The sequence below is a fragment of the Sceloporus occidentalis genome, unplaced genomic scaffold, assembly GCF_023333645.1.
Source record: "Sceloporus occidentalis isolate IW3139 unplaced genomic scaffold, rSceOcc1.0.p SCAF_1, whole genome shotgun sequence".
Lineage (NCBI taxonomy): Eukaryota > Metazoa > Chordata > Lepidosauria > Squamata > Phrynosomatidae > Sceloporus > Sceloporus occidentalis.
The window spans coordinates 241,143,545-241,167,695 of NW_028316981.1; the positions used below are offsets into that span (position 1 = coordinate 241,143,545).

Here is a 24,151-nt window from a genome sequence, read left to right on the forward strand (position 1 = left end):
CACACACACACTCTTTTTCTATATATATATATATATATATATATATATATTCTCTCTCTGTATGTGTGTGCGTATATATGTATAATTATATACATATATATTTATTATATACTGCCTATATATATATATATATATGTAGTTCCTGAAGGTACCTTCTGAAGGTAACCACGTGACGCCACAGACGCCCTGCGTCACCGGCCAACGGCGTGGGAAACTGCAAGCGGTGTGCGGGAGGTGGAATCCCGCGTTTTCATTGGTCGGCAGAGTGAGAACTGAGCGCGCTGATTGGCCGTTGCCTCTGGGGTGCATTATTGGGTATGGCGCCGGAGAGGCGAGCGCGCGGATTGGCCGGCGGGGCAGTCCCTCAGCGCTGATTGGACAAGGCAGTCGGAAGGGGGCGGGCCTGAGAGCATGGCGTGGTTACTTGTTCCGCGCTGAGGCCGGCCGCTTCCTTTCTGTCGCATTCGGGAGCGGGAGACCGGGCGGTAAGGAAGGAAGGAAGAAGGGAGGAAGGCAGGAAAGAGGGCGACGGTGCCCCTTCTTCTTCTCCCTCCTCCTCCTCCTCCTCCTCCGGGGCGATGATGAAGGGCGCCCTGGCCAGCCCCACCGCGGCCCTGCAGGAGACCTTCGGCTGCGCCGTCGCCAACCGCTTCCACCAGCTCCTGGACGACGAGTCAGACCCCTTCGACATCCTCCGCGAGGCGGAGCGCAGGAAGCAGCACGCCAAGAAGGCGGCGGAGGAGGCGGCGGCCCAGGAGGCCAGGAGGCCCGGCCCCGGAGGAGCCGCCGCTTCCTCTGCTGCCAAGAGGGAATCCCAGAAGGAGAGGAAGCTCCTGCAGCCGGAGAGCCCCCCTGCGCCCGGTACGAAGAAGGCATTGCGGCCGCATTGGGTACTTAACCCGGTTTGGCACCGCTTTGAACGCGGAGCATGGCTCCGTGCTGTGGAATTCTGGGAAGTGTAGTTTGTTGCTGCGCCATTCGGCTGCACTTCCCAGAATTCCACAGCACGGAGCCATGCTCCGCGTTCAAAGCGGTACCAAACCGGGTCCAGAGCCGTGTCTTTTCAGAGCTCTTCTCAAAATGGCGGTGTCCGTCAAAACTCCAGTTCCCAGGGTTCCCTAGCCCTGAGGCAGGGCAGCTGAAGCGGTCTCAAACTGGATCATTGCTGCAGTGTGTTCAGGGCCTGCCTCGTGGTCCTCCTGGGCGAGGCGGGGAGGCGGCGGCGGCGGCGGCGGCCTATTGTGGCCTCCTCCTGCTGCTGCTTCCTGGGCGCCGCCTCTTCCAGTCCAGACTCGCCCTGGAAGGAAGGAGGCCTTGGCCGCCTCCCAGCCTCCTTGAGGGCCCTGAGTCCTCCTTTTCCAGGACACGCCCTACATTTCAAAGCCTTCCCTCATTTAGAGCAAGACTTAAGAAACACGCATTTAATGTTCCTATGAGTGTTTCCAGCTTTTATTTGGTCATGTCCTCCATTTTGAGCAGGACTAAAGCAGGAATTTATGTCTATAGCAGTGTATTTAGCTTTTGTTTGGTCACATCCCACATGTTCTTTTGAAGATCCTCCATTTTCCAGTGCCTCGTTGTCCTCTTTTGTAGTTATGACTTGTGGTCACCCAGCGTGCTTCAGGGCCTGAAAGCCACAAAATTGTGATACCTTTATGGGGACAACCAGAATGCACAAATTACATGAGGCAAGCTTTCGAAGCCCCACTGGCTTCATTTGAGGCAAAGGTATTTTTTAACAAATCACACAGGAGGGAAAAATAAGATGCATTTTGTCTAGATGTTTATGTATTTTATGCATTTTGGTTGGTCCAATAAACGCATCGTTTTGTGGATTTTGGATGTCGCACTTTGCCAACAGAGGTTTTTTGTTGCTTGAAGATGCCAGCCAGAGATGCTGGCGAAACGACAGAAAGAAACTCTGCTAGAACATGGCCACATAGCCCAAAAAACCCACAAGAACTATTCTTCAGAGGAGTTTTGCCATTGCTATCCTTTGAGGCTGAGAGCGTCTCTTGCCCTGGGTCACCCAGTAGGTTTCATGGCTGTGCTGAGATTTGAACCCTGGTCTCCAGAGTCATAGTCCAACGCTCAAACCGTCACACTGCACTTCCCCTGGATATGTTTTCAGGGCTCTCAAAGGGCTGCTGGGGGAGAGTTTACTTTGGTCTTAAGTGGAGGCAGCCTTCTCTGACCTGGGGCTTACACAGTTATGCCACTACGATTCCACTGAGTGCTATGGCTGTGTCCTGTGCCTTCCAGAGCTTTGTACTTTGTTGAGACACTTAGAATCGTAGAGTTGGCTAAGACTCCAAGGGCTATCTAGTGCAACCTGCCATGCGGGAATACACAATCAAAGCACACACACACACAACAGATGACCATCTTCTTAAAAACCTCCAAAGAAGGAGATCCCACCACAACTCAAGGCAGCACATTCCACTATCAGACAGCTCTTACCACCAGGAAGATCTTCCTAATGTTTAGGTGGAATCTCTTTTCCTGTAGTTCAGCGCCTTCTTGATCTGGAAATCCCAGGATTCAATCCAGTGGAGCTGTGACAGTTAAGTGGAATCATAGGGCTATAATTGCCTAGTGTGAAAGGGCCTCATACTCACCACATGTGTTGCACACCAATGCCGGCCTTTGCCTGGTAGCCATTCCTGTGGTGTCTGAAGATGTAGTGAGTTGTAGTACAATGCATCTGGAGTGTGTTAGGCTGGAAATACTGGTTTTCAACCTGCATGCCCCCAAAAGGAGATGGTTTGTCAAGCGAATCCTGCATTGGTTTGCTGCACCCATAATACGTTGCTCCTCAGAGTAGGGTGGCTTTGTGCAGCCGGTTATCTTTCCCCTTCCACCACCCAGCGCATGAATAGCATCATTCCGAATAAATGGTGTTCTGAGTTCCCTGATAGGAGCATCAGACAGATACTTGGGAATTGTAGAGTTCCCTATCTCTGCAGTTTATTTTTTCTGCATAGGTGTAGGACCTTACATTTCTCCCTGTTGAAATTCATCTTGTTAGCTTTAGCCCAGCCCTCTAATCTGTCAAAGTCATTTTGAATTTTAATGCTGGGGAATTAGCAACCCCTCCCCGTTTGGGATCATTGCAAATTTAATTAGCATGCTTTATTTCATCATCCAAGTCACTGGTAAACATGTTGAATAGCACTTTTTCTCTGACACGGTTGTGTCTGTTCACAAAACAGAGACTTGTTCCTTAAAAATAAGATGAATGGGTGGGATGAGAGAAAGTAATAGTAACAGGGCAGTTCTGGCCACCGCTTGTTCTGGGAGCTGGAGCAAAGAAAAATACACACCTACTTATTATTTTATTCATTTATATGCTGCCTTTCTCCCAGTAATGGAATTCAAATAGGCCTACCTAAGAAACAGGAATTATACCTCAGCTTTGACATTTGACATAGTACTTTTGGTTGTTGTCAAAGTTGCAATGCCTAAGTTGAAGTTGAAATTTGAAGCAGAGGGGCTTCCTGGGAACAATTCACAATTAGGCATTTTCAACATTCTTATTGTTCCAGATTCATTTTCAGTCATCATCCAAGTGACTAGTTCAGAATTCAAAAGGGGAGGCCTATTAGAAGCAAGAAAAGGGAGCTGATCTAAGGGGCAAAACAGACGGCCCCGATGGGGTGGCTTTGAGCCGCCCCATTTAGGCTGGATTGGGGCCTCAGCAAACAGACACGTGGCCCCAATCCAGCTAGCTTTTGCCCCAAATAGGAGTCCAAAAGATCTGCTCCTATTTGGGGCAGGAAAAAGCCGCCCCTTTGCGTCTGGATTTTCGCCTGGTCCATGGCATGTAGTGTCTAAATGCCACACCCCCAAGCTGGATAGAAGCCAGCTGGTGTGTAATTGCCGTTGGGGCTTTGGTCTGGCTTGGGGTCATGGCACATCTAAACTAAATTTTTTAAAAGCAAAACTGAAAGAGGGCTTTTTGAGGTTTTTTTTTTTAGTGTGAACAAGAGGCCTCCTGAAGTCCTTTTGGAATATTATGTATGGGGCTGTGGTAGAGGCAGGTACACTTCAGCTGGCAACACATAATGTATTTGTGAATGGTATGAAGGAGGACAGCTAAACAGATTATTAAAATGCAAAGGAGGTTATGATAGAAATCCATTCGTGCCTTGGGATAGTTGTTACAAAGCTATGCATTGTATCTGATAGGATACACAGTGAGAATTATCAGACAGGAGCAAAGTGGATCGTTCTCTCTGTCTGTGAGCATGATCGAGCAAAAGACATTCATACATGTCATGCTAATCTTGTCATTATCCTGCCAGCAAAGTGGAATTGTATTAACAGGTTCTTCCGTTATTACAGAATGAAGGGTAATGATGGGACAATTCCATCTCACTGATGGAATAATGATAGAATCAGCGTAACATCATATAAAAAGGCTTTCATGCCATTTTGGTCACTAGTGCTTCACAGACGGGAAAATGTCCAGATCAGCGCAATGTCATGTGAAAGTCCTTCCCACAACCAGACTAGGACAGGACAAGGACATCCTTTTCCCTATCTGATAATCTCCAATGTATATTCATGCTAGTTATCTCTTCAGAGCTTTTTTTTTTAATGCACGCAGGCACTTTAGTTTAACAGATGCTCTCTTTGCAAGAGCTGTCCAAAGTCTCCAAGTGATATGCACTGGTTGTCTCTGCAGATACATTCATATAGAGATGTTGGATGTCTGTGGAATGCACTGTCTTTCTTTTGTTGTTGGCATTGATAGCTAGGCTCATCACATTCTTTATGCAAATAGAGAAATATTACGCCTGACCTGGCATTTTAAGATTATTTGTTAATTAAATTATTCTATATCATGAAATTGCAGGATGGCATCCAGTCAGCCCTCTGTATCCATGGATTTTTTTATCCATGGATTCAATCATCCACAGCTTGAAAATATTTTTAAAAATATAAATTCCAGAAAGTAAACCTTGATTTTTGCCATTTTTAATAAGGGACATCATTTCACTATGCCATTGTATATAATGGGATTTTCCCATCCCCAGATCCACATACAATCTGTGTACAAAAATAAAACAGAATTCTGTTTGAAATAAGACACCTCCCGATGGGGGCTGTGCACTGCTGTGAAAACAATTCTCATGTTTCTGCTTTAAGTAGAGAGTGCATGTGTTGTACTTTGAATAGAAAGGCTAAGGCTCTCATATATATATATATATATATATATATTAAAAATAATATTATATGCACCATACTTTGCTGTGGACAAAATGTGTGAAATGGTATTTCACTCTGTGGAGGGTGTTTCCTGTTGCTTTCACTCTTAGGAAAGTTGCATGACTTGCTTTGTCCACAGACACACCTAGCATTTTGGCAACTTGTCTTCAAAGAAATGAAATTGACCGTAGGTGCAGTGCAGTTGACGTTGTAGTTCCTCCCTTTATATTATGGCCAGATGTTTCAGTGGCATTGTCTGGATCTGTGGTCTTCTGTTTTTATGGACACTACTGTGCCATTGTATATAATGGAACTTGCACATCCATGGATTTTGGTATCCACAGGTGTCCTGGGACCAAACTCCAGCAGATACCACGGGCCTTTTTTAATGTCTACTTTCTATATTCAGGGATTCTCCTAATATGAGTTGTATTAGGAAAGAGGCTATTTGCTGCTTGCATTTAGAGAATGATATAACTGCATGCCTGGAGTTACTATTTTTTGGGTGAAAAATACTGCTTTATTTTAGCCATGCCTCAAACATAAAAAAAACCAAGAACTGGGTGGCAAATACAAACCCAAGGATGCACTAATCATACTGCTCATTTTTGCCACTGTGTTAGGGATAGTGTTATATTAGGTATCCTTTTAAGAGTTCTACCAATGCATTTGTGCATTTTTGTGATGCAGTTGTGGGAAGAATATATGCAAGTTTTATTACTGGCTGCATATATGCCTCACATCGAATTACACTATTGGCCCATCTAGCCTAGTACTTTTAATATACTGAATTTTGGAAATTTTCTACAAGAAAGACATGCCCCATTGAGTTTTTATCTGGTTGCCACCAGCAGACTACCCTCAGTCTTGTTCTCAAAGTCATACTCTTGAGTAATTTATGCACAGTTGTGAGATAATGAAGCAGATTTTCAAAGAATCATTTGTTAAAATCAGAGTGCATTGATTTTCGGTAGATTATATGACATGTTTTTTTACCTCTGTTATAAGTGAATTAGGGTTAGGTTCTTCCATCACATCAACAGAAAGCATGTAAGCTTTTTGGTAGCTGCTAGGCAAGAATGCTGCTGTTTTCACAGTTGGTTTACTTGTACACATGTGAGTATAATCTGGATATTGTTGTCCATTTCCCCTCTCACTCTTGTTTCTGATCAGAATTGCTATCCTCTGCTCGGTGTGAAGGTTGGCAGATAACATCGTTTCCATAGACTACGACTTCTAAAGTAATTGTGATGCTGTTTGAATAATCAGTAAGAGAACTATAATTGTGATAAATTATTCTGTATTATCTGTACATAAAGGTTCAAGTATAATGGCATCATCATTGACACGAAAAAATGGAGCACTTTACATTTTTCTTGAGGTAATGTCATGTCCCCAACCCGTTATGGTCCATGCCATGGGTCAGGGTTGGAAAAGTGGAAATATAATGGGAAGTGCATAGATTGTATACTCTGAAGAAGGGTTGCTGTTCAGATGGGCGGGAGGAGGGGATGTCATTTATAAACACTCATATGGTTAACAGAAGTCATACTTGTGTCTCACCTGTTATTATGATGTATATCTATTAGGACGCTCACTGCAGTTGTTATATAGTGTGCTTGGGAATTAATTGTGTTAAAGATACTATTTGCTTTGGTAGATTATTACAGCCAGTGGTGAAATGTTGTTAGAGTAGACTGGTGGATTAACTGACTTTTAAATGATAGAAGAAATGGATTCCTGCTTATATAAAGGAAAGTTGATTAGTATGTATGACAAAGGGTTAGCTCCATGATATGAGAAGGATTGAGGATATATGTTATGATAATGTTCATTAGCAGATCAATGTTAGATTGTTTTAGAGAGTTTGTAAAAAGGATTATTGTGTGTGCTAAGCCAATCTGACAGTCAACCCAGGACAGGGTGAAAACCTGGGAAAGGGGGGATTATTTGTGAGAAAGCCAGGTGGGGTGCTATCTCTGTGAGAAGAGAGACATGCTTATATTTCTAGCCATCTGGAGGCTATCCTGTCTTGGAGGGGTGAGAAAAGGGAAAACAGTCTGTGTGAAAGAATGCAATGTTTGGGATTTATAGTACAAACAACATGGTGGCGAGAAAGTTGCCTTGGTGAGAACTTCTGAATTAAACCGAACAGTGATAGATATGGTTGGACTGTGTGGGTGGGTCCCCCAAAAGACTGTATAAAGATGTGTGTTACTCATTTTCCTTCAGAGCTGACAATATCCCAAAGTCATTAGTGCCTGTTACTCTATGTCTCCTTTTCTTCAATAAACCATTCTGAGAAATACTCCAGAGCTTGGTTGTTGGTGAGAGGAGAGCTTGCTTAGCAGTAGATGTGACAGGTAATTATTTTACTGTGTGTTTACCTGTATACATGAGCTTCACAACATACAAACAACTTTTAATTTACAGAAATAATTGTTATCAAAGTAAATCTGTTTGATTGTAGAATAATCTTTTGCTAGTTAAATGCACCAAAAGAGTTTGGGAAGTGCATTCTCCTACATTAGGATAAAAGGTAGATGAGTTTTTAATAGATTTTGAAGATCTCTAGTCAGTTGTTTGGATTTTTAAAATATATAAAATGAATGTGGTGGTTTGAGTGTTGGACTAAAACTCTGGAGACCAGCGTTAAGCCATGTAACTCACTGGGTGACCTTGGGCAGGTGACCTGCTCTCAGGGGAAGGCAATGTCAAACTTCATCTGAACAAATCTTGCCAAGAAACCCCCATGATAGGGTTGCCTTAGGGTTACCATAAGCTGGAAATGACTTGAAGGCACAATAACAACACTGAACATAACTATACTATTCTGTCCATCTTTTGGGGGGGGGCAGCTTGTAAGTGTTAGAGACTTGTTTATATTTTTCTGTTGAGCTGCCAGGTAAAACAAATTCTTCTGAACATCAGAAACGTTTGGTATCTGATGGTATCAAACTTGTATTGGGAAGCTTGGATATACTTTTGTCATTGGTGATTTAATTCTTTTTATTTCTGTCAATAAAATTAGAATATACTTCCTGGAACAGTGATGTGTCAGAGCCATGGAATGAATAGTCATGCTATTTTCATCTTTGAGTTGTGATCACTGGTAGCACAACAGCACTAATGTGATTCCTTTATGTTACTCCCATGGACAGTTTAATTCCTGAGCTTTAAAATTTGTACATACTTTCACAAAAGGTGAGACAACTAATATATGATCCATATTTGCTTATCATACAGTGCGCCCTTGGCTTATGCAGGGGATCCGTTCCGAACCCACCCCCCGGCGTAAACCAAATACTGCGCATGCTCAAGTCCCATTCAAGTGAATGGGGTTCGTGCATGCAGTGGTGAGGCGACGGCATGCACGCCATGGGCGTGCGCCCCATTCATCCAAATGAGACGCACCGCCCCTTGCACCCTGCGCACTCCCGCACGGCTTTGGGTGTAAGCTCAAAGCTGCATATAGTATGCCCACGTATAACGAGGGCGCACTGTCGTAGATTTGTTTCTCTTTTCCCCATAAATGGAAAGTTCAAAATTTACTGACAAAGAAGGGTCTCTGTCAATTTTTTTATTTTGCAGTGATTCTAATTTCCTACAATTAATTAATGTATGGCAACATTTTAATAATTAATTTAATAATTAAGGTATTTATACCCCGCCCTTCAGCCCTAAAGGCTATCAGAGCGAAGACGAAACTAGGAAGCTGTCTCAAGGAGGAGAACTAGTTTGAGTGATAATACTGTAATGTCAAACTCAGACATATTGCATTTCATCTCAGATTGCCCAGTGAAACTACCTGTATTACTTTTGTTTCCTTTCTAATTGCTGTTCTGCAAGTCTGAGTTGGTGCGTCTTCACTGTAACCTCCTGTACAACCTTGTCGGAGTTTATTAAAATGTTGCCATACATAAATTTCTGGGAGGTTCTTCCCTCCCCCCAACAAAATATTAGAATAGTTTCAGGTATCCATAAGAATTTTATGATTTTCTACTGTTGATCCCCAGCAACTGCATTTTTTATTTTTAGTCTGCATATTATGTTTTTGTTTTTTATGAAAACATAGTGAAGTGCTTCACAGCTGGACTTAGTAGTTGAGGTGTTTGTGTTGGACTTGTAAAGACTAGTGAAATATATTGCATTTTACTTTGCTTGCCAGTTTTACAATTAAAGTTAAAACCTATCTTGAAATATGTTTGTCTTGTGGTGATCAAATTGCTGTTGGCTAGTTCTTACTGTATACGAGTTTTACTTACTATTTATAACCTGTTTTTCAATCAGAAGTCTTCAGAACAGCTTACAAAATAATCACAGGAACACATCTAGCTCTTAAATAAGGCATGAAGAAACCCAATGTGGAGCAAAGATAGAAAGTAAAAAATTAAAACAATTGGACAGGAAACAAAATATTAATACGTTGTATGTTAAAACAGATAACCTAAAACAAGCAAGCAGTCATTGTTTAAAACAGCAGTTGATATAATAATAATAATAATAATAATAATAATAATAATATCATCTTTATTTCTATACCGCTTTTCCAAAAAAGATCAAAGCAGTTTATAGCATTTCATCAAATTACAAAACAATATACAATCAACAATACACTTACATAAAACATTATATAAAAACAGGTTAAAATCTCACTTTTTAAAACATCTTAAATTAACCATTTGCTCCGGTGCATTTGAATCTGTTATGAGCAGAAGGACACAGCAGCGTATAGTTGTATAAATGGATTGGTGTGATCAAACTTAAAAAAAATTCAGTAAACTGAGAAAGTTCTTTTGGCATTCCACAGTCCAGAAACGAGCTCCAAAAAGAGGAGAACAGCAGGGATGGAATGAAAGCAGAGGTACAGAGGTCAAGCAGGATAAAGCTGAATGGAGACCTTTCAGGGAATTCCGTCCTCATGAGCCTGAAAGACAAGCAGAGTTAACACTTGAGAGGTAAGTGCTGCTCCCAAACATGTGTTCAAGGACACTTTCAAGTTTATTGTAGCAGCTGCCAGTTATTTAGGTAGTTTGTTAGATCTTTCCAGGAGATAGATAATTAGTTCTTCAGTTCTGTGCTTGGTTAGAAATCCCTATTTGACTCTTGTTCTTTTCATGCATTGAACTTGCTTTGGGCTTAAAATAGTGATTTTTAACCTTTGGTCCTCCACATGTTTTGGGCCATTGCCCATGTTGGCTGGGGCTTATAGGAGTTTGTTCAAAACATCTGGGGAACCAAAGATTGAGAATCATTTCTTAAATGGAAGATTTATACAAGTTGAAGATTTCCTTCATATTAACATGTCCCTGGTTTATAGAAATGTAGTTGATAATATATGAAAATAAAATCACAAAGCAGTGTGTTCAAAATCAAAACACTTGGACAGTTGAAGTGAGATGTTGGTCATCTAACATGGGCAGGTAATCTTGTTTTCTGTCAAGATCCATGTTCTGTTGGGAACAATTGGAGGCTGTATGTCAGCAGGGTGGGTCCTGTCCTTTCTCAATTTTTTTCTGCCACCTTCTTTCTCTTTCCAGTGTGCTGCCAGGAGAGAAACTATCATGCTTGCTAGATTGGTTGAAGAGGGCTTTTGAAATTTTGCTGTGGACCACCATTTGTCCAGCTTTGGCCTTGCTTTATGACAGGGGTAGGCAACCTTTTTGAGCCGGGGGCCGGGTTGCTGTCCCTCAGACAACTGGGGGGGCCGAAGCCGGGGGGGTGGAGCTTCCACCCTCGGGGGCGGGGCCGTGTGCCAGGGGTGGAGCTTCCACCCCCAGGGGCCAGGCCACCTCCTCTTTGCCGGCCCCTGACGGGGCCCCAGGCCCTGTCAGAGGCCAGGAAGGAGCCGGCGGGGACCGCCAGCGCTGGAGGCCTCCCCGTCTTTGCTGGCCCCTGACGCCAGGGGCCCGCTGCCGCTGTTGGAGCCCTCTTGGAGGGCCCCTGCGACGGCAACTGGCCTCCCAGGGGCCCGCTGCTGCCGCCGGAGCACTCCTGGAGGACCCCAGCGAAGGCAACGGGCCTCCCAGGGGCCCGCTGCCGCCTCCAGAGCCCTCCTGGAGGACCCCAGAGAAGGCAACGGGACTCCCAGGGGCCCGCTGCCACCGCCAGAGCCCTCCTGGAGGACCCCAGCGAAGGCAACTGGCCTCCCAGGGGCCCGCTGCCGTCACCCTACCCTCCTGGAGGACCCCAGCGAAGGCAACTGGCCTCCCAGGGGCCCGCTGCCGCCGCCGGAGCCCTCCTGGAGGACCCCAGCGAAGGCAACTGGCTTCCCAGGGGCCCGCTGCCGCCGCCGGAGCCCTCCTGGAGGACCCCAGCGACGGCAACTGGCCTCCCAGGGGCCCGCTGCTGCCATCGGAGCCCTCCTGGAGGGCCCCAGCGATGGCAGCGGGCGTCCCAGAGGCCCGGTGCGGCCCCTGAAGCCCCGTTCCAGGGCCCCGGAGGCTGCAGCGGGCGTCCCAGAGGCCCAGTGCGGCCCCTGGAGCCCCGTTCCAGGGCTCCGGAGGCCGCGGCAGGCCTCCCAGAGGCCCGGTGCGGCCCCTGAAGCCCCATTTCAGGGCTCCGGAGGCTGCAGCGGGCCTCTTAATGGGCGCCGCTATTTTGAAGGACAAAATGGTGGCGGAAGCGGCCGAAATCGACAGAAATTTCGGCGGCAGGAGGGACCGGGGGCCGGCGGAAAGGTGCCCATGGGCCGGATCTGGCCCACGGGCCGGAGGTTGCTGACCCCTGCTTTATGATGTCCAGATATAACAGTTTCTTGGTTGCTTCTAGGTCTGAGGTGTTTGGAACTTGAACTAATCATAGATAATGGCTGGAAAGCTGGAGTATTCTGCCTTTCTGCAAGGCCATGCAACAGCGACATGGAAAGGAAGATGAAATCATTTGGCTCTAAGATGTCCTGTTTTTCAAATGCCTTACTTCCTCCATGATTGCTGTTTCAATGGTTATTTTTCTTCCTGCTGCTACTACCTGCTTTGAAGTAATGCACCAAAAGGTTTATGACCTTTATATATGTTCAAACTCATTATTTGAAGCTGGAATTAATTTGTTGAACACACACGGAGTGGAACGTACAGTCTCTTTACTGAAATACTGGGCTGCCATTTATAGAAGCTTTAAAATACACTTCAATTGTGTCCTTTAGAGGGAAGCCTCAGAATCACTTTCATTGCTGGCGACAGGGGCAGCAGAATAATGCTCAAGTATTACTCTCTGCACTGAAGCAATGCAATTATTATTTGGATTTGGCATTTGTACATTTTCAGGAGAAAGTATAAAAGCAAGAGGTTAAAATGTTGTGTATAATGTTGGCATTACTACTACATCAGAGTGAGGTTGCGCTGATAAGCTCAAAGAAACTAAAACATATTCTCGTTTAGGCCAGTGGACCGATTTGATCGGGAAAGGCCAATGAGAGGTCGTGGGGGCGGAAGAGGTGGAATACGAGGAAGAGGAAGAGGTGGAATGAATAGGACTTTCAATGGCTTTGATCAGAGAGGGAAAAGGGAATTTGACCGACAGAGTGGAAGCGATAAAACGTAAGTGCTCTGTATGTATTCTTTGTATCTTATATGTATCTTAATATATAGTACATTACTCTGCTAGCCTTTAGGGCTGAAGGGCGGGGTATAAATACCACAAATTAAATAAATAAATAGCACGCAAATATTTCTTAACAAATAAGGTAACTTTTTTTTCACAGACAGTGGTGGTGCAAAATTTAACACATCTGTGTAACTTAGTTTTGTATAGTTGTCTTTAAATGTACTATTTTAAGTTCCATAAAGAATAAAACTAAAAGAATTACTGTTTCTGACTCTAGAGGTGTCCGAGGTGATGAGAAACGGGGTGGAAGTGGACCTCGCAACTGGGGATCAGTTAAGGATGATATGAGGTATGGTATGTTTCAGTGGGGATCCTGGCTTATAATCTACTGTGTGGCCTCTCCTCAGCCCAGCACCTTGCTCAGCTGTGAACCTGTTTTTGTATGCCTTCAGGTCATTTTTGACTTACAGCAACCATGAGACAAACCTATCACAGATTTGGCAATCTTAAACCTTAATTTGGCAAAAATTGTTCAGAGGGGGGATTGCCTTGCCTTCCTCTGAGAGCTGAGCGTATGACATGCCCAAGGTCACCCAGTAGGTTTCCAAGCGGAGATTTGAATCTTGTTCTTCTAGTGACCTAGTCCAACACTCAAACCACGACATCACCCTGTAAAACCACTGTATTTCCATGCCGAGATGAGAGGAAGGGATGCCTACATCTATGTGTCCAACATGGAAGCTAAATGAGGGGAAAGAGCAGGAAGGGGGAAGGGAAGTAACCCCATTTACCACTAAAATGTGGCATTCAACATCAAAGGGCCCACCCCATCTCAGTGTTTGCATCCCCCTTACTTCTAAGCTTGAGGTTTGCATCACAGACCAGAGAAATCCTATAGACTGGACGTGTGTCAGTAACCCATACAGAAAAGTTCTTCCATGGAGATCCCGCAGAAATTATATTCTTCAATTCTGCCTGAATTTTGATTTAAAGTTGAAAATGTTGAGGGAGAAACTGGATTTTGTAAGCACCTTTGTCTCTTATGTAGGATTTCTGCAAAAAAAAAAATCATTTCTTGTTTAATGAAAGATCCCTTGTGAAGATGGGACATTGATTAGTGGTAGAGCTCATGCCTATCATGTATGATTCTCTAGGACTATGGCATTTCCTCTTAAATGATCTCTGGGAGGTGAGCTTGGAAAACCTCTGGCCAAGACCCTGCAGATGGGATGGCTGTCCTCTAACACTTCAATAGGCAGTTAAAATATTTTGTAATCAATTTATTTGAACACATAATGAAATATAAGGATTTGTGTGACTGGCGAAGCTGATGTTTAAGCAAAAATTTTATTAGCTCTGCTAGTCAAAGAAACTTAATAAATTGGTACCAGCGAGAATATCTTAATGCTTATATTTACATGCTGCAGGCTTTGTGCTAGAGAAAAGAACCCAAGGGGCTGAGTGGAAAAAGTACTTTTGGATTTTCATTAACAAGATTTTAGGGCATTAGTTATTTTGTAACTGTGTGTTTCTGTCATTCCATATATAAAAGCAGTGTGCGAGTTGTGGAGACTAATCCTTTGAGCAGCACATTAATTATGGTGGTTATTGTTGGCAGCCCATACAGCTTAAGCTGCATGTTATGGTCTTTGGATTTCAATGTCTTTACTGGGAATATTAATGTTTTACAGTGAGCTGGAACAGACAGCTCCTATGGAAGAGTCTGCAGAGATGGAAGAGAACCCAGCACCACCTGAAGGAGATGCTCCAACCAAGTATGTGTTTATTTTTAACAGTTTGCTGGTTTTGTTCCTTAAGTCACTTTTAGAAAACCTGTCTAGGTTGGATATGGGTGCCTTTAACTATCTTAAAACAGGAAAATGGAATTAACCCTAGTGTACCATGATTTCACTGCTGTCAGGGATTTCACTCTTGGGCTAGCAGTCTGATCCCAAGAAGATACTTGAACTGGTGAGGTATCAAACTGTAGTTTTCACAGTTAGTGAACTTTAAGGTACCAACCCTGCTCAATATTTGATGTATGCTGCTAAGTGTCTTGCAAAGAACAACCTCATTTTTTCAATCCTGGGCAGACAATAAAAATGCTTTATAGTTAGGCATTTGACTTTGTGGGTCACAAGTTGGACATGCTTGCTTGTACGGCTGTGCCAGAGCTTTCGGCTTAAACATGCTTTTTTAAAAAAAGCCTTTATCCATATCTGAAATAGTAGGGGCTATGCAGGAGCTTTAGGAGTGTTCTGATAATTCCTCACACAGGATCCTAATGGCTGTTGCATGCTGTTTATTCTTTTGTGAGCACTACAAATTACATAGTTGTGTTGGGCAAAAAGAGATTAGCTGGGACCTCTCTTTGTGCTGGGACTCTACACTCACTCAGTGATCTGGATATTGCTGCAGGAGCTGATAAGAGTTCATGACATGTAATGTACGAAGCTAGAATGTAACAAATCACTCTTCAGTTTTCCCTTGGCTGACCCTTCAAAGAAACTTGCTGAAAGAAACTTCATCAGAGGCTTGACAACATTGGTAGTAGTTACTGGACATAACTCCTTATTTAGCTTCTGGTTTTTAGACTTGCATATATTTCCTTAGCAGTTGAAATCTAAAGTCCAATTTGCTTATTTTAAAGCTTTTCTCATACTGTGTACTCACAAAACCTTTAGGCACACAACATATGACTGCTTCCGGTGGACAGAATACATTTTCATATCTTGTAGGTTGCTCATGGGTATAAATACAATCAATAAATGGCTTGAAACTAAAGTGCTTCTGCTTGCTATCATTTTTCATCATCTGAACTTTGCTGTGCTTTGGCTATTTATACAGGACAGACTAAGCTTAATCAGCCCTATCTGATCAGGTTTTCAGTAGCATATTTTGAAGAAGCATTTCAAACTGTGACAGAGGAAAGTATTAAACATACTTTTGGTTGCAGCCAAGCGATCCATTTGCATCTCAGATGGGAAGACAGGGGTCTTTGCAACTAGCGGCCATGACAGAGTAAGGTAGGGGATGCGCAGTGGTAGCAGGTCAGTGGTGTGGGGGCAGGCAGGCATGTAAAGACCTGTTCATCCTTCCCCGAGCCCAGAGACCAGTCCGGCTTGGGACCTGGACCAGGATATCACAGGCTTGACCCATGCTACCCTGACCTGTCTGTTCAGAGCTCATGTAGAAAAAGATAATTTTGGCCTAAATGCTCAAAACATTATTAAATACCCAAATATGTTTTTCTCCAATAACACCTGATAATCAAAACATGTAAGAGCCTTAATGCTAAAGTTGGTGATCATATCAAATCCCTTTTGAATTATCCCCAGTTTCTTGGGAAGTACAATTCATGAGGAGAATCTTCAGATTTTCTCTTAAGGTATTTCTTCCTGCTGCACATAGGTGTGCTTTAAGCTTTACCAGCCCCACCATCATTCTACTGTGCAAATTCATTGTTTTCTATTACCTTAATTTCCCCATCTCTAGCCATTTATTTATTTATTTAAGTACATTTATGTCCCATCTTTCTTACATCATGACCATTTATGAATTTGGCACTTAACTTAATTGCATAGGCCATGACCCTACATCACAGTCTCCATTTCATAGCTTTTATCGATCTGTAGCTATGTTGCAGAAATGCAACAGAACCATGTTAGCAAATTGTAACCACGTGCATCTGGGCACTGGCAAGAGTGATCCACTATGCAGTGGACACATCTGATGCACAGTATGTACTCCTGTTGTGCTTTAGCACTTCCTACCCAGTACCTGGATGCACATCAGTGGCCATGGCACATCAGTCACTCCCCTCATTACCATTGTGAACAGGTGCCCATATACTATAATGTCATGCCCCCCCCCCCCAGGTGAATATGGATGTTGGGAAACTATTCAATTTAGTTTTGACCACACATGAGGTATCTATAAAGACGTAAGTCCCAAGCAAAATGCCAGACATAATATAGGTTTAAAAGAGTTCTTAAGAAAAAGAACAGTGAGAATCCTAGTAGAAAACTCCCTTTTCCTTTTTGTTAAGCAAAACTTCTGGTGTTATTATTTTAGCTTTTTATTTGCTTTTGCCATTTTGAAATAGTCTAAATACTTAGGGCTTTTTTACAGACTGGCATGAAAGGCCGGCATGGGGGCAGAGTTGGGGCATAGCGTTGTTTGCATGTTTAGAATTGCCTTTGACAATTCTGACAACATTGATCTCCCAGTTTGCTAGTTGCATAATGTACTTGGTGATGGAATTATTGCCACAGTCATAAATGTATGTATTCTCTTTCATCTCAAGACTCTTGTCAGCTTCCTGAATATATCTTTCAGAAATATGTATACACCTTTTGGACGTATTAGGCTAATTGTGTGCATTCAGTAAAACCCAGATTTGTGGCAGCTAACATGTTTGTGGATTAGTAACAATTTTGGACTTATTTTCAAGGCAGACAGACACATGTCTCAAAACATATTTCTTCATTTTGTTTACTACTAATGCACAGAATGTAATAATAATGTAATAAGGTTGGTTTTGAGCTTTCCTGCTGGACTTGCTAGGACAAAACTGGACAGTAGGTTTGATTGTACAGAAACTAGTGATTCTGTAGCAGAAAATGTGCTGCAATTGTAGTGTTGGGAAGAACACATTTCATATTTATCTGAGTTACGCTGCAGGTTGTGTTGTGAAGTCAGGGCAGCCTTCACCAAACTGAATCCCTTCAGTTGTTACAGATTACAATTCTTACCAGTCCCAGCCAGCATTGTTACCAGCGATCAGGGATGTTGGGAGTGTTTGTCCAAAACATTTGGAGGGGCTAGGGAGCAGAAGCCTGTTATTTAGTGTCATAATGAAAGGCACATTTTAAGGACCCTAAGTTTGAGCATACTGAAACAGCAGGGAAAGTATGACCAGAACTGGTAAAATCAAATCCTGAAAACAAGTATTTAAATGATACTGTATTCCAAGTCAATGCGTAGGAAGTTGATAACAAAACTGAAGTGTAACTTGGATATATGAACAGTGTAGACCATAAAGGTCCAGAACTCTTGTTTTACCTTTTAGTATCACATTTATTATTAGTAGGCATGGGAGAAATAAAGAGAGGGACCAGCATGGCAACTCACTCCCATAAAAAAAAGTCTGACAGGACCGAGCATTTTCCATGGCCATGGCATACTGAATGTAATGGGTTGGAAGTAATGAGGATGAAATTGATTATATTTTTGAGAGGGCATGGCTGGCTGGTTGGAACACCAAGCAGGAACATTCTGCACAGGTAATATTTTGTGCAGGTTCCACTTGTGCAAAACCCTTACCACCATCATTTAGAAAAAGGACAAAACCACTTTTAGTGCTTTGTACAAATCCAAGTAGCTACCTTCGATGAAATTGCTCCCTGCCTTTTACTTCCTGGCATTTCACAGCCTAATGGTTTTTACTTTACAACTATAAACCCTTAGAATTGCTGAAGGAGAGCCAGTGGAAGAAGTAGTTCAAGAGATGACGTTGGATGAATGGAAAAATCTCCAGGAACAAAACCGTCCAAAGCCTGAATTCAACATCCGGAAGCCTGAAACCACTGTTCCTTCCAAAGCAGTGGTAATTCACAAGTCAAAATATAGAGATGATGTAAGCATTCACATAGAATTTAGAGGGTTCTTCTTTCAAACCTGTGTTTAAATTTCTGGCTTTTTAATAATGAAACATATTTTAAGAATATTCTGAATAGATTGAGAAGCACTTCTAGAACTTTAGCTCACCTCAGCCAACAGTTTGAGTGCTTAAAAAGGAAAAAGAATTTCAGCAGCATAGGATTATTTTCTCTTTCTCATTTGACAACCAAACAGAAGCATTTTTTTTGTTTCTTTTTATTTGGTGCTGGGTATTCAATACCAGCGGAAGAATTTGCTGCATTTTATGTGCTTCATGATTATAGTCTCATATTTCCAGATTCTTCATTTTATCAAACTTGTTTCTTTCAGTTTTTCCTTGTTTATCTTACAAGAGCATCCGGAGTATATTCTCCTGTTTTCTATCACAAGCTCATATTGCAATGCCTATGCTGCATTCTGATTGATACAGATATTAAATAATTCTACAGATTCCACTGATGGAAATGTTTTCCTCAATGGACCACCTTGTGTTGGATACCGGCCATTGAGTTAGATTAGCATTGGGTTCTGTGTGGCTCTTCAGATGAATGCATTGGAAGGTCAAACAGTAACTTTGGTCTTACTTCCCCCCTCCCCCCTTCCCGGTTGTTCACTGCGTGTGTGAAGAGCTCTCTGGTTCATTTTTTCAAAATGAATAGGTAGATATATGAAGTAGTCACATCATCTTCATTGCATATATTTAATCTGGGGTTTTCTGAAGCATTGGTCCATAATTTATGCCTGCACTGCACTTTTGGTAACCATTATAGCCCACAACTTTGCTGATAGTCATGACTGGAAGTGTGATATTGACTACTGTGTTAACTATGAGAAAGCCTAATCAGGACATGTTAGTTTTCATCCTTAACCTTATTGGATATGCCTCTGCTGCTCCCCTCCCTCCCAATTCAGTGAGGTGAGTACAGGTAGGACAGACATGGGAAGATACTTTGGTCACAGGTCTGGCTTGTCTTCCAGGACCCAGCTTGTTGGCTGGATAGTGTCAGGGAAATGGGGTTTCAACCCTCCTGCAGGTCATCTGCTGTCTCCACCAAACAGCTTCCTTTGTGCAAAAGGAGCCCCAGAATTTGTTCCACTGTACACAGTTAATAAATTCCTCCCCACTATGCTAGTCCTCTTCATTGGGAAGGGGAGTAATGCAGGGGGAAACCCCTGTTTTACCTCCAGTCAGCAATCAGGGTTAACACAGGAATTTTCCACCATTTTATTTGCCTTGCACGGAAGGTGGTGGTGGGGGCTATGGCAAGCTCTAAAGAGAGGGTCAGGTCTCTGGGCCAGATTGTAGCTGTCTCCTTGGTAAAGATCCTTCCCTTTGGGTAGGATACGGAACATAGTTTACTCTGCGTTTGGGAAGGGAGATCTGTCTACCATTCCAGATTGTTTCTGCTACCAAATGAAAACATTTTTACATCAAAGAGCCTACTTCTGTTGTTGTACCATTGGGGAATTGTACATACTAATGCCAATTCTTAGTTTGTTTTTATACAGATTTATAGATAGTGTTTGTAATTGCTTAGTACATCACTTTGAACTCCACAAGAAGAGTATTCTTGAATATGTTTTTATTCAACAACTCTTGAAGAAATATATTTATTTAATAAAATAAACATGATGCTTAGATTGGTAAATAAAATGGCATCATGACAGCTTTTGAATTATATTTGTACATGGGAAGAAAAATAATGTCCTTTTCACCATTATTGTCGTGAGGATAGGATGATAGAGCCATACAGTTAAGTTTGTTGAAGTGTGTAAACATTTCAGGAGTATTAGGTAGGTTTTCTCTTAACCTTTTCAACTGTAGAGGGGCTTGCTCTAACACCACCTTCCCAGAATGGGTGTCTCATGATGTTTTAGACTCCCAAGTTGCATCATCATTCACCAGTGCCCATTTGGGCTGGGGCTGATGAGTTATGTCCAGATCATTGGATATCGTTAGTGGAGAAGACTTGTTATATATATGTGGTAAGATGACAGTTTTTATACCCATCAGAATACACTTTCTCTTTATTATCAAACAGCCTGAAACACAACACTTACAAGTTAAAAAAAATTAAAACATGCCTTTTCTTCCAGGTTCCTTTTTTTTTTTTTTTTGCCATCTGTAGTACGATGAGTGGAGATGGGATAAGTCTTTTCAGCAGTAGCATTTAGGCTGTAGACTTCTGCTTTCTTACATCTAGTGGGCTGCTTTGATTTCAGAAACTGCTTATTTATGTATGTCAGCTTGTAGACCTATTGGGCTGAAAGGTGGGTTGAAGCATAACTACCTTTGGCTGTAACTGTTTCCTTTCATGTTCTGTTTCCAGCTTCTAGGAAGCCCCGTGTTCCTTTTGGCATTTTTTAAAATTCATAGAATCATAGAGTTGGAAGAGACCACAAGGGCCATCCAGTCCAACCCCTGCCATGCAGGAACTCTCAATCAAAGCATCCCCGACAGATGGCCATCCAGCCTCTGTTTCAAAATCTCCAAGGAAGGAGACTCTACCACTCTCTGAGGGAGTGTGTTCCACGGTTGAACAGCCCTTACTGTCAGGAAGTTCCTCCTAATGAGGTGGAATCTCTTTTCCTGTAGCTTGCATCCATTGCTCTGGGTCCTAGTCTCTGGAGCAGCAGAAAACAAGCTTGCTCCCTCCTCAATATGACATCCTTTCAAGTATTTAAACAGGGCTATCATATCACCCCTTAACCTTCTCTTCTCCAGGCTAAACATCCCCAGCTTCCTGAGTTGTTCCTCACAGCGCTTGGTTTCCAGACCCTTAACCATTTTAGTCACCTTCCTTTGGGACACGCTTCATTTTCTCAACATCCTTTTTAAATTGTGGTGCCCAGAACTGGACACAATATTTCTGGTGGGCCCTGACCAGAGCAGAATAGAGTGGCACTATTACTTCTATTGATGCAGCCTAAAATCGAATTGGCCTTGTTAGCTGCCGCATTGCACTGTTGACTCATGTTCATCTTATGGTCTACTTGGACTCCCAGATCCCTTTCTCAAGTAGTCTGTTCAGCCAGATGTTACCTATCCTATATCGGTGCATTTCATTTTTCAAGCTAACTGTAAATAATTTCTGTTCTAGGTGAAGGAGGATTTTGAGGATGATTCTCACTTTTTCCGAAAATCAGCAAACGATATCACTTCTCAGCTGGACATTAATTTTGGAAATCTCCCTCGTCCTGGACGTGGAGCTAGAGGAGCACGAGGAGGTCGTGGGCGCGTCCGTAGAGTTGAGGATTCAGGACCCAGGCCGGAAGTGATGGTAATTCTGTGCCACATATACTCTTGGTGCCTGTCCTTATATAGTTAAAACATCAGCCGCTCAAAACAGAATGGTATTGATGGAATTTCAGATTTCTCAAACTTTTAAAAAGCCTGATTCTCTGATGGTTAAATGGAAGAATGGTTCAAACAGCTTGGTTCACTGGCCATTACATACAGAGGGTAGTATGTATATATATGTAAGTAATAGACTATCCTGGAAACAGAAGAAATTTACACAGTAACATTTCATGGAAGGCACCGCTTGAGCTACCTGCAAGCCCTACATTCCAGTGAGTACAGAATGGGGGTACTTTGAATAGTCAGCAATGTATATAGAGCTACTGTTGCTTTTTCAAGTTGGTGAAGGACAAGAAAAGAGGAACAACAAGAGATATCATTTATTTCAACAGTCCTAGTCTTCATTCACTACTTGACCTGGAATTCTTTAATATTCTAAGGCATTTAGAGTTAACTCCAGGCTGAAAACCATGTAGGGACAGAAAGAATTGATGAGAGCAGGTAAGGAGAAGCATGAATAAATATCTAAACAGGTAGATTGTAGTTCAGGATGTGTGTCCCCTCAGTTGTAGAGAGTTCTGTTTAGGGGAATGGCATTGCATGCACTGGTGGAACAGCAGTTACAAGAAGCCTGAATTTAGAATGGACAAATGCAGTCCCTTAAGGGTATCATGCCTTTGATTCAAGAGGTAAAGCTATAGTTTTTGAATTTCAGTCTCACAACTTGTTCAGAATGACTTAGGCTAAGAATACCTACATGAGCTTCAGAGGCTTTGGTGTACTTTATTCAAATCAGAAGGTTTGCAGATTTTGCAGATCTCATAAATTGTTAAAACCTCTTCCTTGGTGATCAGAACATGCACAGCTAGGAAATCCTGTGTCTAGCATTGCCTTTCCATTGCTAAAATGGGAGTTTCGTGATAGAGCTGAGATGGCCAACCTGCATCCCCACAGCTATTAGGATACACCACCTGCTCATCTGTGGTGAGGATAGGAATTGCAGCTCATTCACAGCCAGAGGAGTCACATATGCTTTCCTCTTGTGGCAAGAGCAGATGTAGGCAGCGCACAGGCTGCATGCAGACCATGAGGTCTCACTATGGCTGCCCCACCTCCCCCATTAACATAAGGCCTAATGTGCCCTTTTCTAATTACTTTTGATTTGACAAAATGCTCTCTTCCTAAAAAAAAATAAGTGAAATTGTTCCCCATGGCTCATAAAAGGGGGCGAGGTGCATTTTTAGTGGGGGGAAAATTGGATTGGATGTGGTGGTGGGGTGGCAACATTTGTGATGGAATTTTAATTAACAGGCTTGGTTTAACAGGCTCGGGTTTGGTTCCAGAGTAGATGTAGAGATGAACAAATCTATATTTATGTGTATCTCCATAAGAAGGTGCACAACTAGGTAGCCTTGCAAATAATATTATTTTTTAAAAAAATAAATCTGATATATATTCTCCTTGCTCACAGATGAACATCACTGTTCCAAATCCTGATGACCCTGAGGATTTTCCTGCTTTAGCTTGAGAGTATAGAATGACACCTTCAAAATTAGCTATGAAGATACCAACTCAGCATTGCTATGGGAAATGATCGAACTTTACAGAGAGAAATGACTTTTGTGTGTGAATTTTGCACTTCTATTGTGTTAAGAGCCTAGACATATCCTGTGGGCTAGGAGGCAAGGTCCAGCACCACTTGTTTTTTGGATTAGCTGTGTGAAGGCTTATGGTACCATACATGAGGGATTTCAAATAAAAGTTCGAGATGATGGTGTCAAAGATGTACAGAAAGATGACTCTTTGTCAATGGTATTACAGTTGTAAGATATAAAAGATTATCTATTCTGTGGCTTCATAGCCAGAACCCATAGCTTTTTTCTTGGAATGTGCTTTTGCCATACTCAGTAACTTGCACAATTTTAGGGAGTTGGCAAATAAAATGCAATACAAAACATGTCCAGTTTGGGCTCTAAGGTTCTATTTTCACATCATCATCATCATCATTATTATTATTGCTGGTTAAAACTGGAGGTTGCAAATAGTAGGGCATTCAAGTGTGGGAAACTGCTTTGCTATTTGAAATCTAGGGAATCTCCTGGGGGTATCATTTTTCACTTTCATGGATTACCTTTGCCATTGTGTTAGCCACAAAATATTTCTCTAGCTGCTTCTGTTTGGTATTGGCTGAAGTGTTTCAGTCAGGACTTCCCCCTCATGAACGAATTATAGTCAACAAATTGTTTTGCTAGCTCTTGTGAAAAACTGCACAAGAACTTCATGAGTACAACTTCAGATAAATGGTTCTGTAGCAGCTTTACCAGACTGATTTCCACCTTAAATATATTAGCAGGGCCATTGTTTTTCTACACAGACACTTGTGGGAGTGCCTTGAACAAATGATACATTTTATTTGTATACATTTTTACAAGT

General features: G+C 42.5%; 1 protein-coding gene across 1 annotated transcript; it reads left to right on the forward strand.

Annotated features, from left to right (window-relative positions):
• The first annotated feature begins 426 nt into the window (after positions 1–426).
• HABP4 (hyaluronan binding protein 4) lies at positions 427–23,512 on the forward strand. Its single transcript, XM_089491017.1, has 8 exons — positions 427–861; positions 10,022–10,169; positions 12,591–12,749; positions 13,034–13,105; positions 14,448–14,531; positions 18,226–18,394; positions 21,519–21,698; positions 23,190–23,512. Exons 1-8 carry the CDS (start codon positions 579–581, stop codon positions 23,244–23,246), a joined length of 1,152 nt encoding a protein of 383 aa, XP_089347143.1. The 5' UTR covers positions 427–578; the 3' UTR covers positions 23,247–23,512.
• Positions 23,513–24,151: the final 639 nt, after the last annotated feature.